This window comes from Podarcis bocagei (genome assembly GCF_964188305.1).
Source record: "Podarcis bocagei genome assembly, chromosome: 5".
Classification (NCBI taxonomy): domain Eukaryota; kingdom Metazoa; phylum Chordata; class Lepidosauria; order Squamata; family Lacertidae; genus Podarcis; species Podarcis bocagei.
In genome coordinates, this window is record NC_138129.1 from 1,155,873 (window position 1) to 1,171,395 (window position 15,523).

The following is a 15,523-nucleotide window of genomic DNA, read 5'->3' on the forward strand; positions in this document are numbered from 1 at the left end:
CCAAAGGTGTGGTGGGCTTTGAAGACACTCAAACTCAGGACGCAAGGGAGAAACGTGCTGAGAGGAAGGCACGCTTGGCAAACCATCACCATGATCAACTCCCACCCAGAAACCTATGTCTTCACTGTGGAAGGACGTGTGGGTCCAGAATTGGCCTCCACAGTCACTTACGGACTCACTGTTAAGACCGTGTTCATGGAAGACAATCTTACTCGGCTACGAGGGATACCAAAGAAGAAGACCATGGATCACGTATGATATTTTATCATGTTTTTAATATTCTGTTGGGAGCCGCCCAGAGTGTCTGGGGAAACCTAGCTAGATGGGCAGGGTATAAATAATAAACAAATTATTGTTGTTGTTGTTGTTGTTATGGCATGGCCAGGCCAGCAAAAATGCATGCAAACATGTCTACTGTGCAGCTGGAGCAGGAAGAACCACAGCTTTCTTGAGGAAAAGGGGGATTAGACTGTAATAGATCAAGTCAATAATTAAAGGATTATAGAATTGTGCAGATGGTTCAGGCCTTGTAGGCCACCTAGGGCAGGCTCTGGCTCAATGGAGGATATTTACTTACACAATGTATACACCATCCTTCAAAGTAATTACACGGCAGTTTTCATCACAATAGCTAAAAAGAGCAACGCAACCTGACTCCTTCATCTGCCCCAGATGCAACAATGCATGTTGGTCTCTACAGCCCCAAAGGCCCAGTTCTCCATTGCCCTCCAAGACAGATGGATGCCAACGACAACATCTAAAAACACAACAGAAATAAATCAAACAGGGTATAATCCTAATAAACAGGATCCAAGTTTGCTAAATTGGAGAGAAGTACAACTAGGACCAAACTGCGGGAGGCAGTGGAAGACAGGAGTGCCTGGCGTGCTCTGGTCCAGGGGGTCACGAAGAGGCGGACACGACTGAACGACAACAACACAACTAGGAGATCCGAAAAAGACCAGATGGTCCTCAAATGTCTCCCTCCAGGAAGGGAGGGAGGAAGGAGAGAGAGCCCACCCCCAGGAAATGAGTTGACCTGCTCTTGCTATTAAGACGTCTCTCTGAAGATGCTCAGGTGTACTACCTGAAAGGTAACAATGCAGAAATGCAACCTGGCTTCTAGCACTGCACTGACCAGTCCTGCAACATTATCAAGAAACGTATAATTCTGGAGATAGATGAGTTTGCACTCCGAGTGTGGGTGACTCAGCTTGCATCACAAGAGCAAAGATATCCGCAGCACATGTTACCAGCCAGTGCACCTCGGTAGTGCAGGATGCGGTTGAATCCAGGAATGTAGGAATGCAGAGCAAGGGCATGAGACTCTTAACCTCAGGGCTTGACGGTTCAAGCTCCAGGCTGGGCAAAAGATTCCTAAATTTCAGGGGTTTGGACTCGCTGATCCTGGTGGACTTTCCCCCAGGAGGCAGGGATGACCACCAACTCTGTTCTGTCTTCACAGTTGGGGTCAGCAAGGCTTCTGAATCCCAGGTGCTGGAAACCACGGAAGGGGAAAGTTGCTCCTGGGCTCGGATTCTGCTTATTGGTTTCCCTTTGGGGCTTTTGTCTGACCACAGGATCCCAGGCTAGATGTGCCCCTGGCCTGATCTTACGCTCTTGTGTTCTGGGACTGGTGACTCAAGGCAGATAACTGAAACAAAATAAAAAAATTCCTTCCAGTAGCACCTTAGAGACCAACTACCGTAAGTTTGTTATTGGTATGAGCTTTCGTGTGCATGCACACTTCTTCAGATATGAAAGCTCATACCAATAACAAACTTAGTTGGTCTCTAAGGTGCTACTGGAAGGAAATTTTTAATTTTGTTTCGACTACGGCGGACCAACACGGCTACCTACCTGTATACAGATAACTGAAGGCAGCCTCCATATTTGCTGGCAAGGGGAAAGGAGGCAGAAACCCTCTTTTTCATGGAATCATAGCATTGGCGAGATGGAAGGGACTCCAAAGAACTCCCCTACAAATCAGGAATCACACTGGTGGCCTGGATGCAGAAGTAGCATGATTTCTGGAGGCCTCAGAGCAAAACAGAGCTGCCTTCCTCCAGAATTTGGCAGGATCAGCTGTTGATATTCAGGCGGAGCCGTGGGACGCAGCTATGATGCCCTGGGGCACTGGCTGATTTCTGCTCTTCCCGTTGGCACCTTGCCCTTCTCGTGCTCCTGCTGGCTGCGTAGGTGGCGCAGGCAGTCCCAAGCAGCTTATTAGAGAATGGAATTGGTCTGTCTAACGGGAGGCCCTTGCAAGTCACCTTGCAAGCTGGTTACGTCACTCGCCAAACTGCCCCGCCCAAGCAATTGCTTATATCCCGGTATGGCTAAATCCCGGGCACTTAGAGCTGTCTCTCAGCACCACCACCATGAAGCCAGGTGGCCTCTTGCTCCTTCTGGGGTCCTCTGTCCTCTGGACTGCCCTGCTGGCTGCACCGCATACAGGTGAGTAGAGGCAGCTGCTGTCCTGGCAGGGGCTGGGATGCAAAGGCGAGGTGAGGGGAGGAGTGGTTCTATTTTCCTGGGGGAAATCAAGGAATGGTTTTGCAATGACGAAAAGGACTAGACGTGCAATTCTGGTCCTTGCATGGAAAAGACTGACTTGCCACTACTCCCCCCGCTCTCTGAGATGGAGCCATGTGCCTTTACTTTGGCAGGCACAAATCCAACAGGGAATGCTCTCCTAGGATGCAGAGGGGGGGGGGGACTTCACCTGCAGAACTCCTGCATGCCATCAAGCTGCTTTTTTCCTGAAAAAGGGGGGCAGTGGTGAGGGAGCAATGGAGACATTCATTTTTCACATTTCTCTTTTTCACAAGCTGAAATGCAGCCGTCCCTCAAAACGCAATCAAATCTCCTGCCAAGGAATTTGTGCGAAAATGCCCATATTGGTGAAAAAAATATAGAAACGTACACCATCAGAGGGAAATTGCTTGTGGAGATTAGGACCAGAGGCATACCTGGGGGCTGGCGAAATTGGTCCCTGTTGGGGGGACAGGCCTGAGGGACCCTGGCAATGATCACCCCAGAAATCTGTCTTCGCTTATCTGTGTAAGGCTGTGAGTTTAGATGAGAGCTGGGAGCTGAATAGTAGGAGAAAAGGCAAGGCAGGAGAAAGGTAGACTGCCCTGAGACTTGTGGGTATAAGGTGGCATACACAGTTCAACAACAACAACAACAGATGGCTGGAGACTATGGAGTGTGTGCTGTATATGGTGAGATCTAATGTGGGAGAAGTTTTTCATCCTCTTGCATGACAACACAAAGGTGTGCAATTCTTTTGCCCTTTTTCTTCATCTCGCCCTCACTCCAGACACTTCAAGTACTTGGGATGCGTAAAAGGTAGTAATTTCTAATTTAGCTATTGTTGTAAAGTGGTTTTTTTTCCATGGGGGAAGGATGCTGATATGGCTCCTTGCCCAGAGCACAGGGCCCCCCGATACGCCTCTCTTTAGGACTGCACAATTGCACACAAAAGGTTTACATGGGGAGAAAAGCATTTTTAAAAAGGGGGACAATTTTTTAATGCAGATCTTTACGCGACTGATGTTCACTCAGAGTAGACCCATTGAAATTAGCATCCACGACTCACTTAGGTTCATTTCAGTGGGTCTACTCTGAATAAAAGTTAGTTGAACACAAGCTTGAAACACAAAATTTGGATTGTGATTTGATATGTTAAATGGATGTTTTTATTGGAAAATTAATAAACGCTCTAACAAAAAAAAGAAAAGAAACACAAAATTTTCAAACTGACACAGGGGTGCGTGTTGAGCCCGCTTTTATATACGCTCTATACAGCTAACTGTGCCCCCGATTACCCCAGTAATAAGATCATTAAGTTTGCAGATGATACAACGGTGGTTGGTTTAATCACGGCTGGAGAGGGGAAGACGGCCTATAGGAAGGAAGTTGAGCAGTTGGGGGAGTGGTGTAGGAAAAACAACTTACTCCTTAACTTAAAGAAAACAAAAGAGATTATTGTGGACTTTAGGAAATGTAAATTGAATATTCAGCCACTCATTATTGAGGGGAAGTGCGTGGAACAGGTCTTGGTGTTTCAATTTCTGGGAATGGAGTTGAGAGATGACCTAACCTGGGGAGAAAACTGCAAAGACCTGATGAAGAGAGCACAGCAGAGGTTCTATTTTCTGAGAATCCTCTGGAAGAACAATCTCTCAAAGGACCTGTTGATGGCATTTTACCATTGTACTGTGGAGAGTGTATTAACTTATGGTCTGTGCGTGTGGTTTGGGAGCTGCACGGTCAGGTGAAAAACAATGCTGTCCAGGGTTGTAAAGGCTGCGGAGAGAAGAATTGGGTGCACTCTTCCCACCTTGGATCAAATCTACGCTTCCAGGTGTCATAAGAAAGCTGCAGAGATAGCACAGGATAGTGCGCACTCCGGAAATGATCTCTTTCAGCTTCTGCCTTCTGGAAGAAGGTCCAGGGTTATAAAAACTAGGACTAGCTGCCTGAGAAACAGTTTCTATCCAAATGCAATTCTGGTTTTAAATGCAGTATAAGGAGTCTTTATAGGAGTATATTGTATTTAAAAATGTGGTATCAGAGTTTTTAGGGGGCTAACCAGGCTGGGATAGCTGGGAAAGCAGGCTTGTCGGTTTTTGAATGTCGGATGTAGATTTTTTCAGTTTCGTTGTTCTGTATGGGACAATAACAATACAGTGGTACCTCGGGTTACATACGCTTCTGGTTACATACGCTTCAGGTTACATACGCTTCAGGTTACAGACTCCGCTAACCTAGAAATAGTGCTTCAGGTTAAGAACTTTGCTTCAGGATAAGAACAGAAATTGTGCTCCGAGGGCATGGCAGCAGCAGCAGCAGCAGGAGGCCCCATTAGCTAAAGCGGTGCTTCAGATTAAGAACAGTTTCAGGTTAAGTACGGACCTCCAGAACGAATTAAGTACTTAACCCGAGGTACCACTGTAAAGATTATCGTATCGTAAGAAGTGGGTGGGTGGAACAAAATCAAGATTGAAAAGATGGGAACTGAGGACGGAAGCACCTTCAGGAACAGAACTTTAGCACAGGATCCAACCACCGCCAGGCAGAGGCTTGGCACTTTCAAAGGGAATTTGGCCTATTCACGGGACAGGGAGGCCTGGCGAGGAGGATGAGGGGGAAGCCTCCTTAGGGTGCTAGCAACACCCCACGCCTGACTGGTGTGTAAGTGGGTCTGACTATTCTCAGTTCTCTTTCTCTAGAAACAAAGAAGTGCTGGAACTCACAATGGACGCCTCCCTTGTTCTCTTATAATGGTAATGGCGCCCACCTGAGAGGTACTGGAACTGAGTTCCGGCTGAAAAAAAAGCCCTGGCTATTCTACCTGGCGGATGTGGGTGGCCCTGTGGGTTAAACCACAGAGCCTAGGACTTGCCGATCAGAAGGTCAGCAGTTCGAATCCCCGTGACAGGGTGAGCTCCCGTTGCTCGGTCCCTGCTCCTGCCAACCTAGCAGTTCGGAAGCACATCAAAGTGCAAGTAGATAAATAGGTACCACTCTGGCGGGAAGGTAAATGGCGTTTCCGTGCGCTGCTCTGGTTCGCCAGAAGCGGCTTAGTCATGCTGGCCACATGACCCGGAAGCTGTACGCCGGCTCCCTCGGCCAGTAAAGCGAGATGAGCGCTGCAACCCCAGAGACGGCCACGACTGAACCTAATAGTCAGGGGTCTCTTAACCTTTACTTATTCTACCTGGCAGGCAGGGCTGGCTCAAGACCTTTTGTCCTGCCACCCCCCCCCCCCGTGGCTGCTCTGCACCATCTGAGCGCAGGGTCTCTTTGCCAAGTGGCAGCTCTTGACTAGCACAAGGTCCTGCAGGTGCAAGAGGTTTGGGGTTGCACCGAACAGCTTGTACAGGCCCTGGGGGAGCCTGAGGAGCTCCTTGTCCCTCCAGGGGGGGGGACACTAGATGATGATGATGATGATGATGATGATGATGATGATAATAATAATAATAATAATAATAATAATAATAATAATAATAATAATAATAATTTATTTATGCCCCGCCCATCTGGCTGGGTTTCCCCAGCCACTCTGGGCGGCTTCCAACAGAACACTAAAATACAATAACCTATTAAACATTAAAAGATTCCCTGAACAGGGCTGCCTTCAGATGTCTTCTAAAAGTCTGGTAGTTGTTCTTCTCTTTGACATCTGGCGGGAGGGCGTTCCACAGGGCAGGTGCCACTACCGAGAAGGCCCTCTGCCTGCTTCCCTGTAACTTGGCTTCTCGCAGGGAGGGAACCACCAGAAAGCCCTCGGCGCTGGACCTCAGTGTCCGGGCAGAACGATGGGGGTGGAGACGCTCCTTCAGATACTGGACCGAGGCCGTTTAATAATAATAATAATAATAATAATAATAATAATAATAATAATAATAATAATAAACATTATACTCTGCCCATCTGGCTGGGTTTCCCCAGCCACTCTGGATGGCTCCCAACAGAATATTAAAAACACGAAAAAACATTAAACATTAAAAACCTCCTGATACAGGGCTGTTTTCAGATGTCTTCTAAAAGTCAGATAGTTGTTTATTTCCTTGACTTCTGATGGGAGGGCATTCCACAAGGCGGGCGCCACCACCGAGAAGGCCCTCTGCCTAGTTCCTTGTAACCTCGTAGGGAGGGAACCCCCGGAAGAGCCGCGGAGATGGACCCTGGTGTCTGGGCTGAACGATGAAGGTGGAGTCCCACTCAGCTCTCCAGTTCTCCGATTCCATGGCCCTGCTGGGCACTTGTGTGCCAGTTATTGCAGGATGGCATGCTGCCAGCAGGCCTTCTGCTGCCAAGGGCTCCTCACGTTCCTCCGCCTCTTCCTCCCAGACTAGATTCAACTCTGATGGTTATCAAGTTCAGGTGCTAGTTGCTCAATTAATTAGCATAATTGCAAATTGGAAATGACATGGAGTCTTGCTCACAGGCACTTCCTCTGCTCCACACAGCAGCCCACGTGAGCCTGGGAGAGGAGCTCAGGAAGTTGGGATGGGTGAGGGCAGGAAGCATTTTTGATGAACAGGACTATATGTTTATATCCTGCCTTTTCTGGACAGGGACCCCAGGCGGGAGGAAAACAATAATTAAAAAAACAGTTAAACAATGATAGAGTTAAAACTGTGTGTACACACACACACACAATCTCTTTAAAGCATGCACATAATTACAATGAAACAGTATTATTATTATTATTATTATTATTATTATTATTATTATTATTATTAAAAGATTTTGTTGATTTACAAAAGTGTGTGCAATGTCTACAATGAAACTGCCTGGCACCAGCCCTTTTCCAAAAAGCAGTCCGTTCCCAAAAGCCTGTTGGAATGAGAAGGTCTCCTTTACCTGCCGGTGGAAGGATGGTGAGGAGAGAGGCAGCCTGGCTTCTCCAGGGAGGGAGTCCCAGAATCTGGGAGCAGCTACTACTGAGAAGGTCCCCTCCTGCACCCCCACCAAGCGGGACTGAGAGAAGGGTCTCTCCTGAAGACCTTAGATCCCAGGCAGGTTCACAGGGGAGAGAATAAGGTCTTTCAGATGGCTTGGACTTATGCCAGGCAGGACTTTGTGAGCATTCACACATGTGGCAATTTAAAAAATAAAAGTGCAGAATTAATGTTGATGATGATGATACTACTACTACCTGGTGGAGTACAGGGTCAGGTTGAAGGTGCTGGTTTTGACCTTTAAAGCCCTATGCAGCCTAGGTCCCACGTACCTATGGGACCACCTCTCCTGGTATGCCCCTTAAGGTCCACAAATGACAACACCTTGGGGGTCCGAAGGTGGTTAGATTGGTCTCAACTAGGGCCAGGGCCTTTTCAGTACTGGCCCCGACATGGTGGACTACTCTGTTACAAGAGACCAGGGCCCTGTGGGACTTGACATCTTTCCGCAGGGCCTGCAAGACGGAGCTGTTCCGCCTGGCCTTTGGTTTGGACTCAGTCTGACCCTTATGTTTCCCTCCCCTTATGATTTTGATTTTGATTTATGGGCTACTTTTAAAATGAGGATGCTTTTTAAAATTGCAATTTAACCTGTATTTTAAATTGGGTCCCCCCATTATGTTTTTTACTGTAATTTTACTGATGTTAGCCACCCTGAGCCCGGCTCTGGCCGGGGAGGGTGGGGTATAAATAAATTTTATTATTATTATTATTATTATTATTATTATTATTATTATTATTATTATTATTATTATTATTTACCCCACACATCTGACTGGGTTTCGTCAGCCACTCTGGGCAGCTTCCAACAAATTATAAAACCATAACAGAACATCGAACATTAAAAACTTCCTTCTAGAGAAGGGACTGGGTTCTGGGGGAAATGACTTTGGAAATCCCCCACCATAGAACCCAAAGGGCTTTGACTATATGCAATTTTGGCTTTAGGAATGATTCCCAGAATGTCACCCTGCCTGAACTGCAGGAGTTTGGTACAAGGAAGCAAATTCGGACTCCCTGGGAAGGTGGTGGCCCCTCCTTCCTGGGAGATTTTTAAGTTGAGGTTGGGTGGCCACCTGGCAGGGATGCTTTTGCTGAGCTCCCCATATTTCAGGGGGCTGGACTAGATGACCCTTGGGATCCCTTCCAGCTCTACAACTCTGTGTTCTACCTATATCCCACCTGAGCATTAACACCCCAACAGATCTTGCTTCTCCCTCAATCCCAGCCTTGGATCAAAGTTGAGTTGGATGCCAACCGCAGCAACTGGGTCCCAGATTCTCATTCCGCTGCCTCACACACAACTCACACCTGTTGTTCTTTGTCTACCTGCCAGGTGAGGAAGAGGGAGGCCCCACGCCTTTGCCCTCTGGCACAAAGCGAACGTTGATCCTTAAATGGAAAGCTTCGCCTATTATCTTAGCAACCGCCCAGTTTAGCAATGGAGTCTTCCATCAGCTGATACCCTTAGTGGGTACAGGGCCACCCAGAATTGGAAGGGACTCAAGACATCCTCCAGGCTCACCCACCAAACTCACATCGATATGAAAGAAAGAGATTGGGGGGAGAACCCTGGCTCACACCAGGGGCCTCCTGGAACAGAATATGTAGGCAGAGGCATGTTGCAACCAGGGCGGCCTTATTTTTTGCCGTCTCATAATGTTAAGCAACCCACAACCTTTTCGGCTAACTGGGTCATTGTGACACGACAAACCCATCATTACTTCCAGTTCTTGAAACGCCTGGGATAATTGCCCCAGCTGCTTGGTCACCAGAAGCGGATTCTTACTCTGCCTTTTGAAACTCCCTTTCTGGACTTGGCAGCCCCGTAAAATCAGAAATAGCTCTGGCCGGCAGCCTCTGCAATTTGGTGGCTTCTGTGGTTGGGCTGCCTGGCACTGCCTGGACAGGAAGATGGAGCCAGCTGAGCTGCTATGGATCATGCCTGGTTCTTCTCCCACTCCCCCAGTTTATTTCCATGAATTAATAGGTGGCTCATTCCTCCTCTCCCCTCTTTTGAATTTTTATTATAAATGTATAGATGTAAGACTGCCATTGGGGATGTGGGTGGCGCTGTGGATTAAACCACAGAGCCTAGGACTTGCCGATCAGAAGGTCGGCGGTTTGAATTCCCATGACGGGGTAAGCTCCTGTTGCTCGGTCCCTGCTCTTGCCCACCTAGCAGTTCGAAAGCACATCAAAGTGCAAGTAGATAAATAGGTAACGCTCTGGCGGGAAGGTAAATGGCATTTCCGTGCGCTGCTCTGGTTCGCCAGAAGCGGCTTAGTCCTGCTGGACACATGACCCAGAAGCTGTACGCCGGCTCCCTCGGCCAGTAAAGCGAGATGAGCGCCGCAACCCCAGAGTCGGCCATGACTGGACCTAATGGTCAGGGGTCCTTTTACCTTTAAGACTGCCATTAACAATTCCCTGGTGTTGCTAAATTTCCATATCAGCCAAAGGACCAACATTTCAGCAAACATCCGTTGACTTGTTGGGTACAATCAAGCTCCAGCCAATTGTTATGCTTCTTCTTCTTCTTCTTTGGCAATCCCTCATAGCCGAGTAAGATTGTCTTCCATTTACGCGGTCTTAACAGTGAGTCCGTTAGTGACTGTGGAGGCCAATTCTGGATCCACACGTCCTTCCACAGTGGAGACATAGGTTTCCGGGTGGGAGTTGATCATGGTGTGGATTTGCCAAGTGTGCCTTCCTCTTAGCACGTTTCCAAATGAAAAAAATGTTATACACGTTCCCCCTTGGTGAGGGACTTGTTCGTTGCATTGCTATATCCGGCCTTTTCCACCAAGGAGCTCGGATGTGGCACACATGGTTTTCTCCCTCTCCTGATGGAATTCCCACCACAACCCTGCGAGGGAGATTTGGCCAAGAGGAGACAGTGCCTGGCTCCAGGTCACACCCGGTGGACTTCCTGGCTGAGGGGGGATTGGAGCCCTGGTCTCTCCCCCCCCCCCCGCGTCCCAGTCCGACCCTCTCTGCACTCTGCCACCACTGGCTGGCAATGGGACGTTGCTGCGTTAGGCCGGGGGGAGACGCAGGAAAGGAAAATATGGTGGCTCTTGGGCCCTTGGCAGCTGTCGAGGCAAAACCCACACCTAATGCCCACATAATGGGAGGTTTCCAATTCTAATAGCAGGCCTTTTTCTAACTGAATAATTTGATTTACAAAATCATTCTTTCTCCCCAACTTAAATAATTCATTAAGTTGGTGATACTGCAACCAAATCATCGTCTTTTTCTGTTACTTCTTCCTACTTCCTTAATCTAATCTCACCACCAACCTCTGTTAACAGATCTCTCTCTCTGTTTCCCATTCTTCTCTCATGCTTCTTTTTCTCACTGGTATGGCTTCAATAGCTGAAAGCCATCACAGTGTTTTCCTTTCCGGCAAGTTTTTATAGTTTCCCCACACTTGGTATAATTTCCCCCCTGATTTTTGAAACCTTTATATACTTCACATTTTCCATAACATAAGTAGATGCTTTGCATCTCATCTGCCTTGTTTTAATTAGTGTAAGCCGCCTTGAGCCCTGCTCTGGGGAAAAAGTGGAATATCAATGAATAATAATAATAATAACTGCGACCTCAGAAGGTCATGGAGGTTTTTATGCAGAGCTTGGGTGGCCATCTGTCAGGGATTCATTAGCTGTGCTTCCTGTTTTGCAGGGGGTTGGACTAGATGGCCCTTGGGGGTCCCTCCAGTTCTATGATTCTTCGATTCCATGACTGTCTGTGCCTTGTATCCTCCTTTCTAGGTCCAGAGACCTCTGCAGCAGCAGCATCTCTTTCCCGTGGTGGTGATGCAGTGATGCGGCGCCAGGAGGGAGCCCCTTCTCAGGGGGAAAAAGCCTCTGGTCATCAGCTTCTGTGTCTGCTGATCAAGGATGCAGAGGTGTCTCTCAGCAACTGCTTGCCCAAGAAGCGGCCAGAGAGCCAGGAGGGCACCTCTGTGGGCAAAGGAAAGGTCTCCTCTCCAGAGGCTCCCATCTCCAAGGAAGGTGGCACCCATCTCCTGAAGGAGCCAGGACCTCCCATTCTCTGTAAGAAGAAGAGACCCCAGGCTGAGAACAGAACAGAAGCCGTCTTTCCTTCCGCTGGAAAGACCCCAGTGGGACAGGAGGGGGTCTTTGGCGTTACCTCTGGAGAGAAACCAGCCTCCAGTGCCAAGCCAGATTCTAATATTCAGCATGGCAAACCCACGTCGGCTGGCCAGCCGGTGGTGATAGGAAAGCCAGCTCTGGGTTCTAGGAACAAGACCCACTGCAGACCCCGCCCCAGGGAAAAGCCAGTAACGGACAAGAAGCCAGCTCCTCCTGTTGGGTCCATGGCCCATGTCAAGCCCACATCTGGAGAGCATCCATCTGGGCAGGTGGACCATGCCAAGCCCACATCTGAAGAGCATCCATCTGGGCAGGTGAACCACACCAAGCCCACATCTGGAGAGCATCCATCTGGGCAGGTGGCCCATGTCAAGCCCACATCTGGAGAGCATCCTTCTGGGCATGTGGACCATGCCAAACCCACATCTGGAGAGCATCCTTCTGGGCATGTGGACCATGCCAAACCCACGTCTGGAGAGCATCATTCTGGGCATGTGGACCATGCTAAACCCACATCTGAAGAGCATCCATCTGGGCAGGTGGACCATGCTAAACCCACATCTGGAGAGCATCCATCTGGGCAGGTGGCCCATGTCAAGCCCACATCTGGAGAGCATCCTTCTGGGCAGGTGGACCACGCCAAGCCCACACCTGGAGAGCATCATTCTGGGCATGTGGACCATGCTAAACCCACATCTGGAGAGCATCCATCTGGGCAGGTGGCCCATGTCAAGCCCACATCTGGAGAGCATCCTTCTGGGCATGTGGACCATGCCAAGCCCACATCTGGAGAGCATCCTTCTGGGCAGGTGGACCATGCCAAGCCCACACCTGGAGAGCATCATTCTGGGCATGTGGACCATGCTAAACCCACATCTGGAGAGCATCCATCTGGGCAGGTGGCCCATGTCAAGCCCACATCTGGAGAGCATCCTTCTGGGCAGGTGGACCATGCCAAGCCCACATCTGGAGAGCATCCTTCTGGGCAGGTGGACCATGCCAAGCCCACATCTGGAGAGCATCCTTCTGGGCAGGTGGACCATGCCAAGCCCACATCTGGTGACAAACCAGCATCCCATGAAAAGCCAGGGTCCAGTGTGAAACCTGTACCTGAGAGTAAGCCCAAGCCTGAGGACAAACCAGAGAAAGTTGATGACAAGGATGACAACGATGACGAAGATGACATTTTTGAAGATGAAGGGAATGAGGGTGGCAATTCTGATGCCAGCGATGCGGACAATGGCGGTGATGGAGATGCCTTTGACAAGGAACTGGATTACGGGTTAGACAGGCCTGCCGACAACGCGTACGCCTACCACGACATGTGGAGCGACGAGGATGCTGAGAACCCAGACATTGGCTTGGAGGCGGAGGAGGCGAGTTGGCCTCATGAGTTTGGGTGGGACTTCAATAATGGGAAGCCTGCCTTTGATGCCTGGGGAGACAAGCCCATGAAAGACATTGGAAAACAAAAGCAAACAACTCCTCGCAGGGCTTGATTTGTAACACAGAACACAACTCCTTCATAATGTGATCGTGGGACAGCCAGAAAGTTTAATGTTCCTGCAGAGCTACTTCAGGACAGGAATCCTTCCCAAAATATAATTACAAATGAGGCTGTTACAAACTCTCTGAGATGTGTGAGATTGCTTTTGCCGGGTAATCTCATTTAGGTGAGGTCTAATTTGAGACAAGCAAACTATCGGCTCCTCATCAACACAAAGAAGCCTTGCTCTTTTCTGATCTTTCATATTTGTGAGAGTTGAAAATCTCTTTCCACAACAATATGTCGCGGAGAACAGTAGAAGAATAGCCAATGGTCTTGGTCTCATACCTTTTGAAAAGGTATCTATGCATATTCCACAAATAAAAAGAATAATTTTGATACTATACTACCCTGTGATGTTGAAATGCTTCTTTGATTGTCATTGAATCTCTCTGCCGCTCTTCCCATCCTCTCCTGCCACACCCTTTGAGAACCAGGCTCTAGTTGCCCTTTATCTTATTCCCACTAAACCTCTTCCTGTTCAAAGAGGGTCCTTAAAGGATGTGAGATCCAAGACCAGAAAGAGCCTTTAAGAAAGCTGAGCTGCAGCTTTGTTTTCTGCCCAACAGCAGGGGATCTAGTTGCAGCACCAGGGATTCCAAGGCAGGATCTTCTGGGAAACTGACCAGCCCTGCTGATTCTTTGCGAGTAAACCTGAACAGCGAGTGTAGTGAGTTTGCTAGGAATAGCTCCCTTGTGGAGCCCCAAGGCTCAGCTGTCATTCTGTTTGGACCTTCTGCCTGGTTCCCCCCTCTTGTGACATTAGGGAGGAACTTGGAGAGAGTGCAGGCTGCATTTACGTGCCGAGCAAACCCCAAAGATGTAGGTGGAGTGCTGGGGCACTGAATTGGGACCATAGAATCATAGTATTGTACAGTCGGAAGGAACCAATGCAGGAATCTCAACTGAAGCATCTATGACCGATGGCCATCCAACCTCTGCTTAGAAACTTCCACCCAATAACAAGGGAGACAATTCCACTGTCAAACGGCCCTTACTGTCATAAAGTTTTTAATAATAATAATAATAATAATAATAATAATAATAATAATAATAATAATAATAATAATTATTATTATTATTATTATTATTATTATTATTATTATTATTATTATTATTATTTATACCCTGCCCATCTGGCTGGGTTTCCCCAGCCACACTGGGCGGCGTCCAACAAAATATTAAAATACAGTAATGCATCAAACATTAAAAGTTTCCCTGAACAGGGCTGCCTTCAGATGTCTTCTAAAAGTCTGGTAGTTGTTTATCTCTTTGACGTCTGGTGGGAGGGAGTTCCACAGGGCAGGTGCCACTACCGAGAAGGCCCTCTGCCTGGTTCCCTGTAGTTTTGCTTCTCGCAGTGAGGGAACAGCCAGAAGGCCCTCGGTGCTGGACCTCAGAGTCCGGGCTGAACGATGGGGGTGGAGACGCTCCTTCAGGTATACTGGACCGAGGCCATTTAGGGCTTTCAAGGTCAGCACCAACACTTTGAATTGTGCTCGGAAACATACAGGGAACCAATGTAGGTCTTTCAAGACCGGTGTTATGTGGTCTCTGTGGCCGCTCCCAGTTACCAGTCTAGCTGCCGCATTCTGGATTAATTGTAGTTTCTGGGTCACCTTCAAAGGTAGCCCCGCATAGAGCACATTGCAGTAGTCATGTTTAATCACAGTCTCCTTTTTTTGTGATTTTAACACGTTGGTTTGGCTTCTGCCCTCTGGAGCAGCAGAAAGCAAGCCTGCTCCATTTTCCATGCAACAGCCTTTCAGGTATATGAAGATGGCTATTCTATCTCCTTTCAGCCTCTTCTTTTCCAGGCTAAACATGCCCAGCTGCTTCTGGGGCTGCAGTGGTATAGAAATTTAATGGGTGATCATGCTAATACTGGAGGCTAAGGCCCACTGCCAGCAATGCTGTTTTATGATAAGGAAGCTCAGTTTAACAAGCCAAGCGTTCAGCCAGACACCTCTATATCAAATTAACCAGTTGGATGGACACTGAGGCTATCTTGGCGGAGGAGCAAGCTGGATTTAGGCAAGGCAGATCTTCCATAGATCACTGTTTTGTCTTAGCACATCTTATTGACAAATGCGCCAAGAAAACCCGTGGGGTCTTATATGCAGCCTTCATTGATTTGAAGGCCATCTTTGATTCAATTTCACAAATAAGACTCTGGGCCAAATTGAATACATCTAGTATAGATAAAAGATTATTATTTTTGATTAATGGCCTATGAAATATACTTGGAGTCAAGAGTGGATTTCATGCTCTTTATTCTGTTCATAGTGGTGAGGAGGAATGAAAGTTTCCCCAAAATATCTGCTTTATATACATTATTTACACAATGGGCCCCACGTGATTGGCTAATTCTGGGATTC

General features: G+C 48.1%; 1 protein-coding gene across 3 annotated transcripts in view; it reads left to right on the plus strand.

The window, feature by feature from the left end:
• The window catches only part of LOC308587473 (uncharacterized protein), a 39,883-nt gene extending 26,392 nt beyond the window's left edge, over positions 1–13,491 (plus strand). The window contains exons 1-2 of one of the 3 annotated variants that reach the window (XM_081195109.1): positions 2,370–2,457; positions 11,255–13,491. In XM_081195109.1, coding sequence (XP_081051235.1) covers positions 2,382–2,457; positions 11,255–13,098 — 1,920 coding nt within the window. In that variant the 5' untranslated portion in view covers positions 2,370–2,381 and the 3' untranslated portion in view covers positions 13,099–13,491. Of the gene's footprint in view, positions 1–2,369; positions 2,458–9,258; positions 9,469–11,254 lie in introns of those variants that run through there. The other 2 variants (XM_081195110.1, XM_081195108.1) reach the window with 2 other exon arrangements.
• The last annotated feature ends 2,032 nt before the right edge of the window (positions 13,492–15,523 follow it).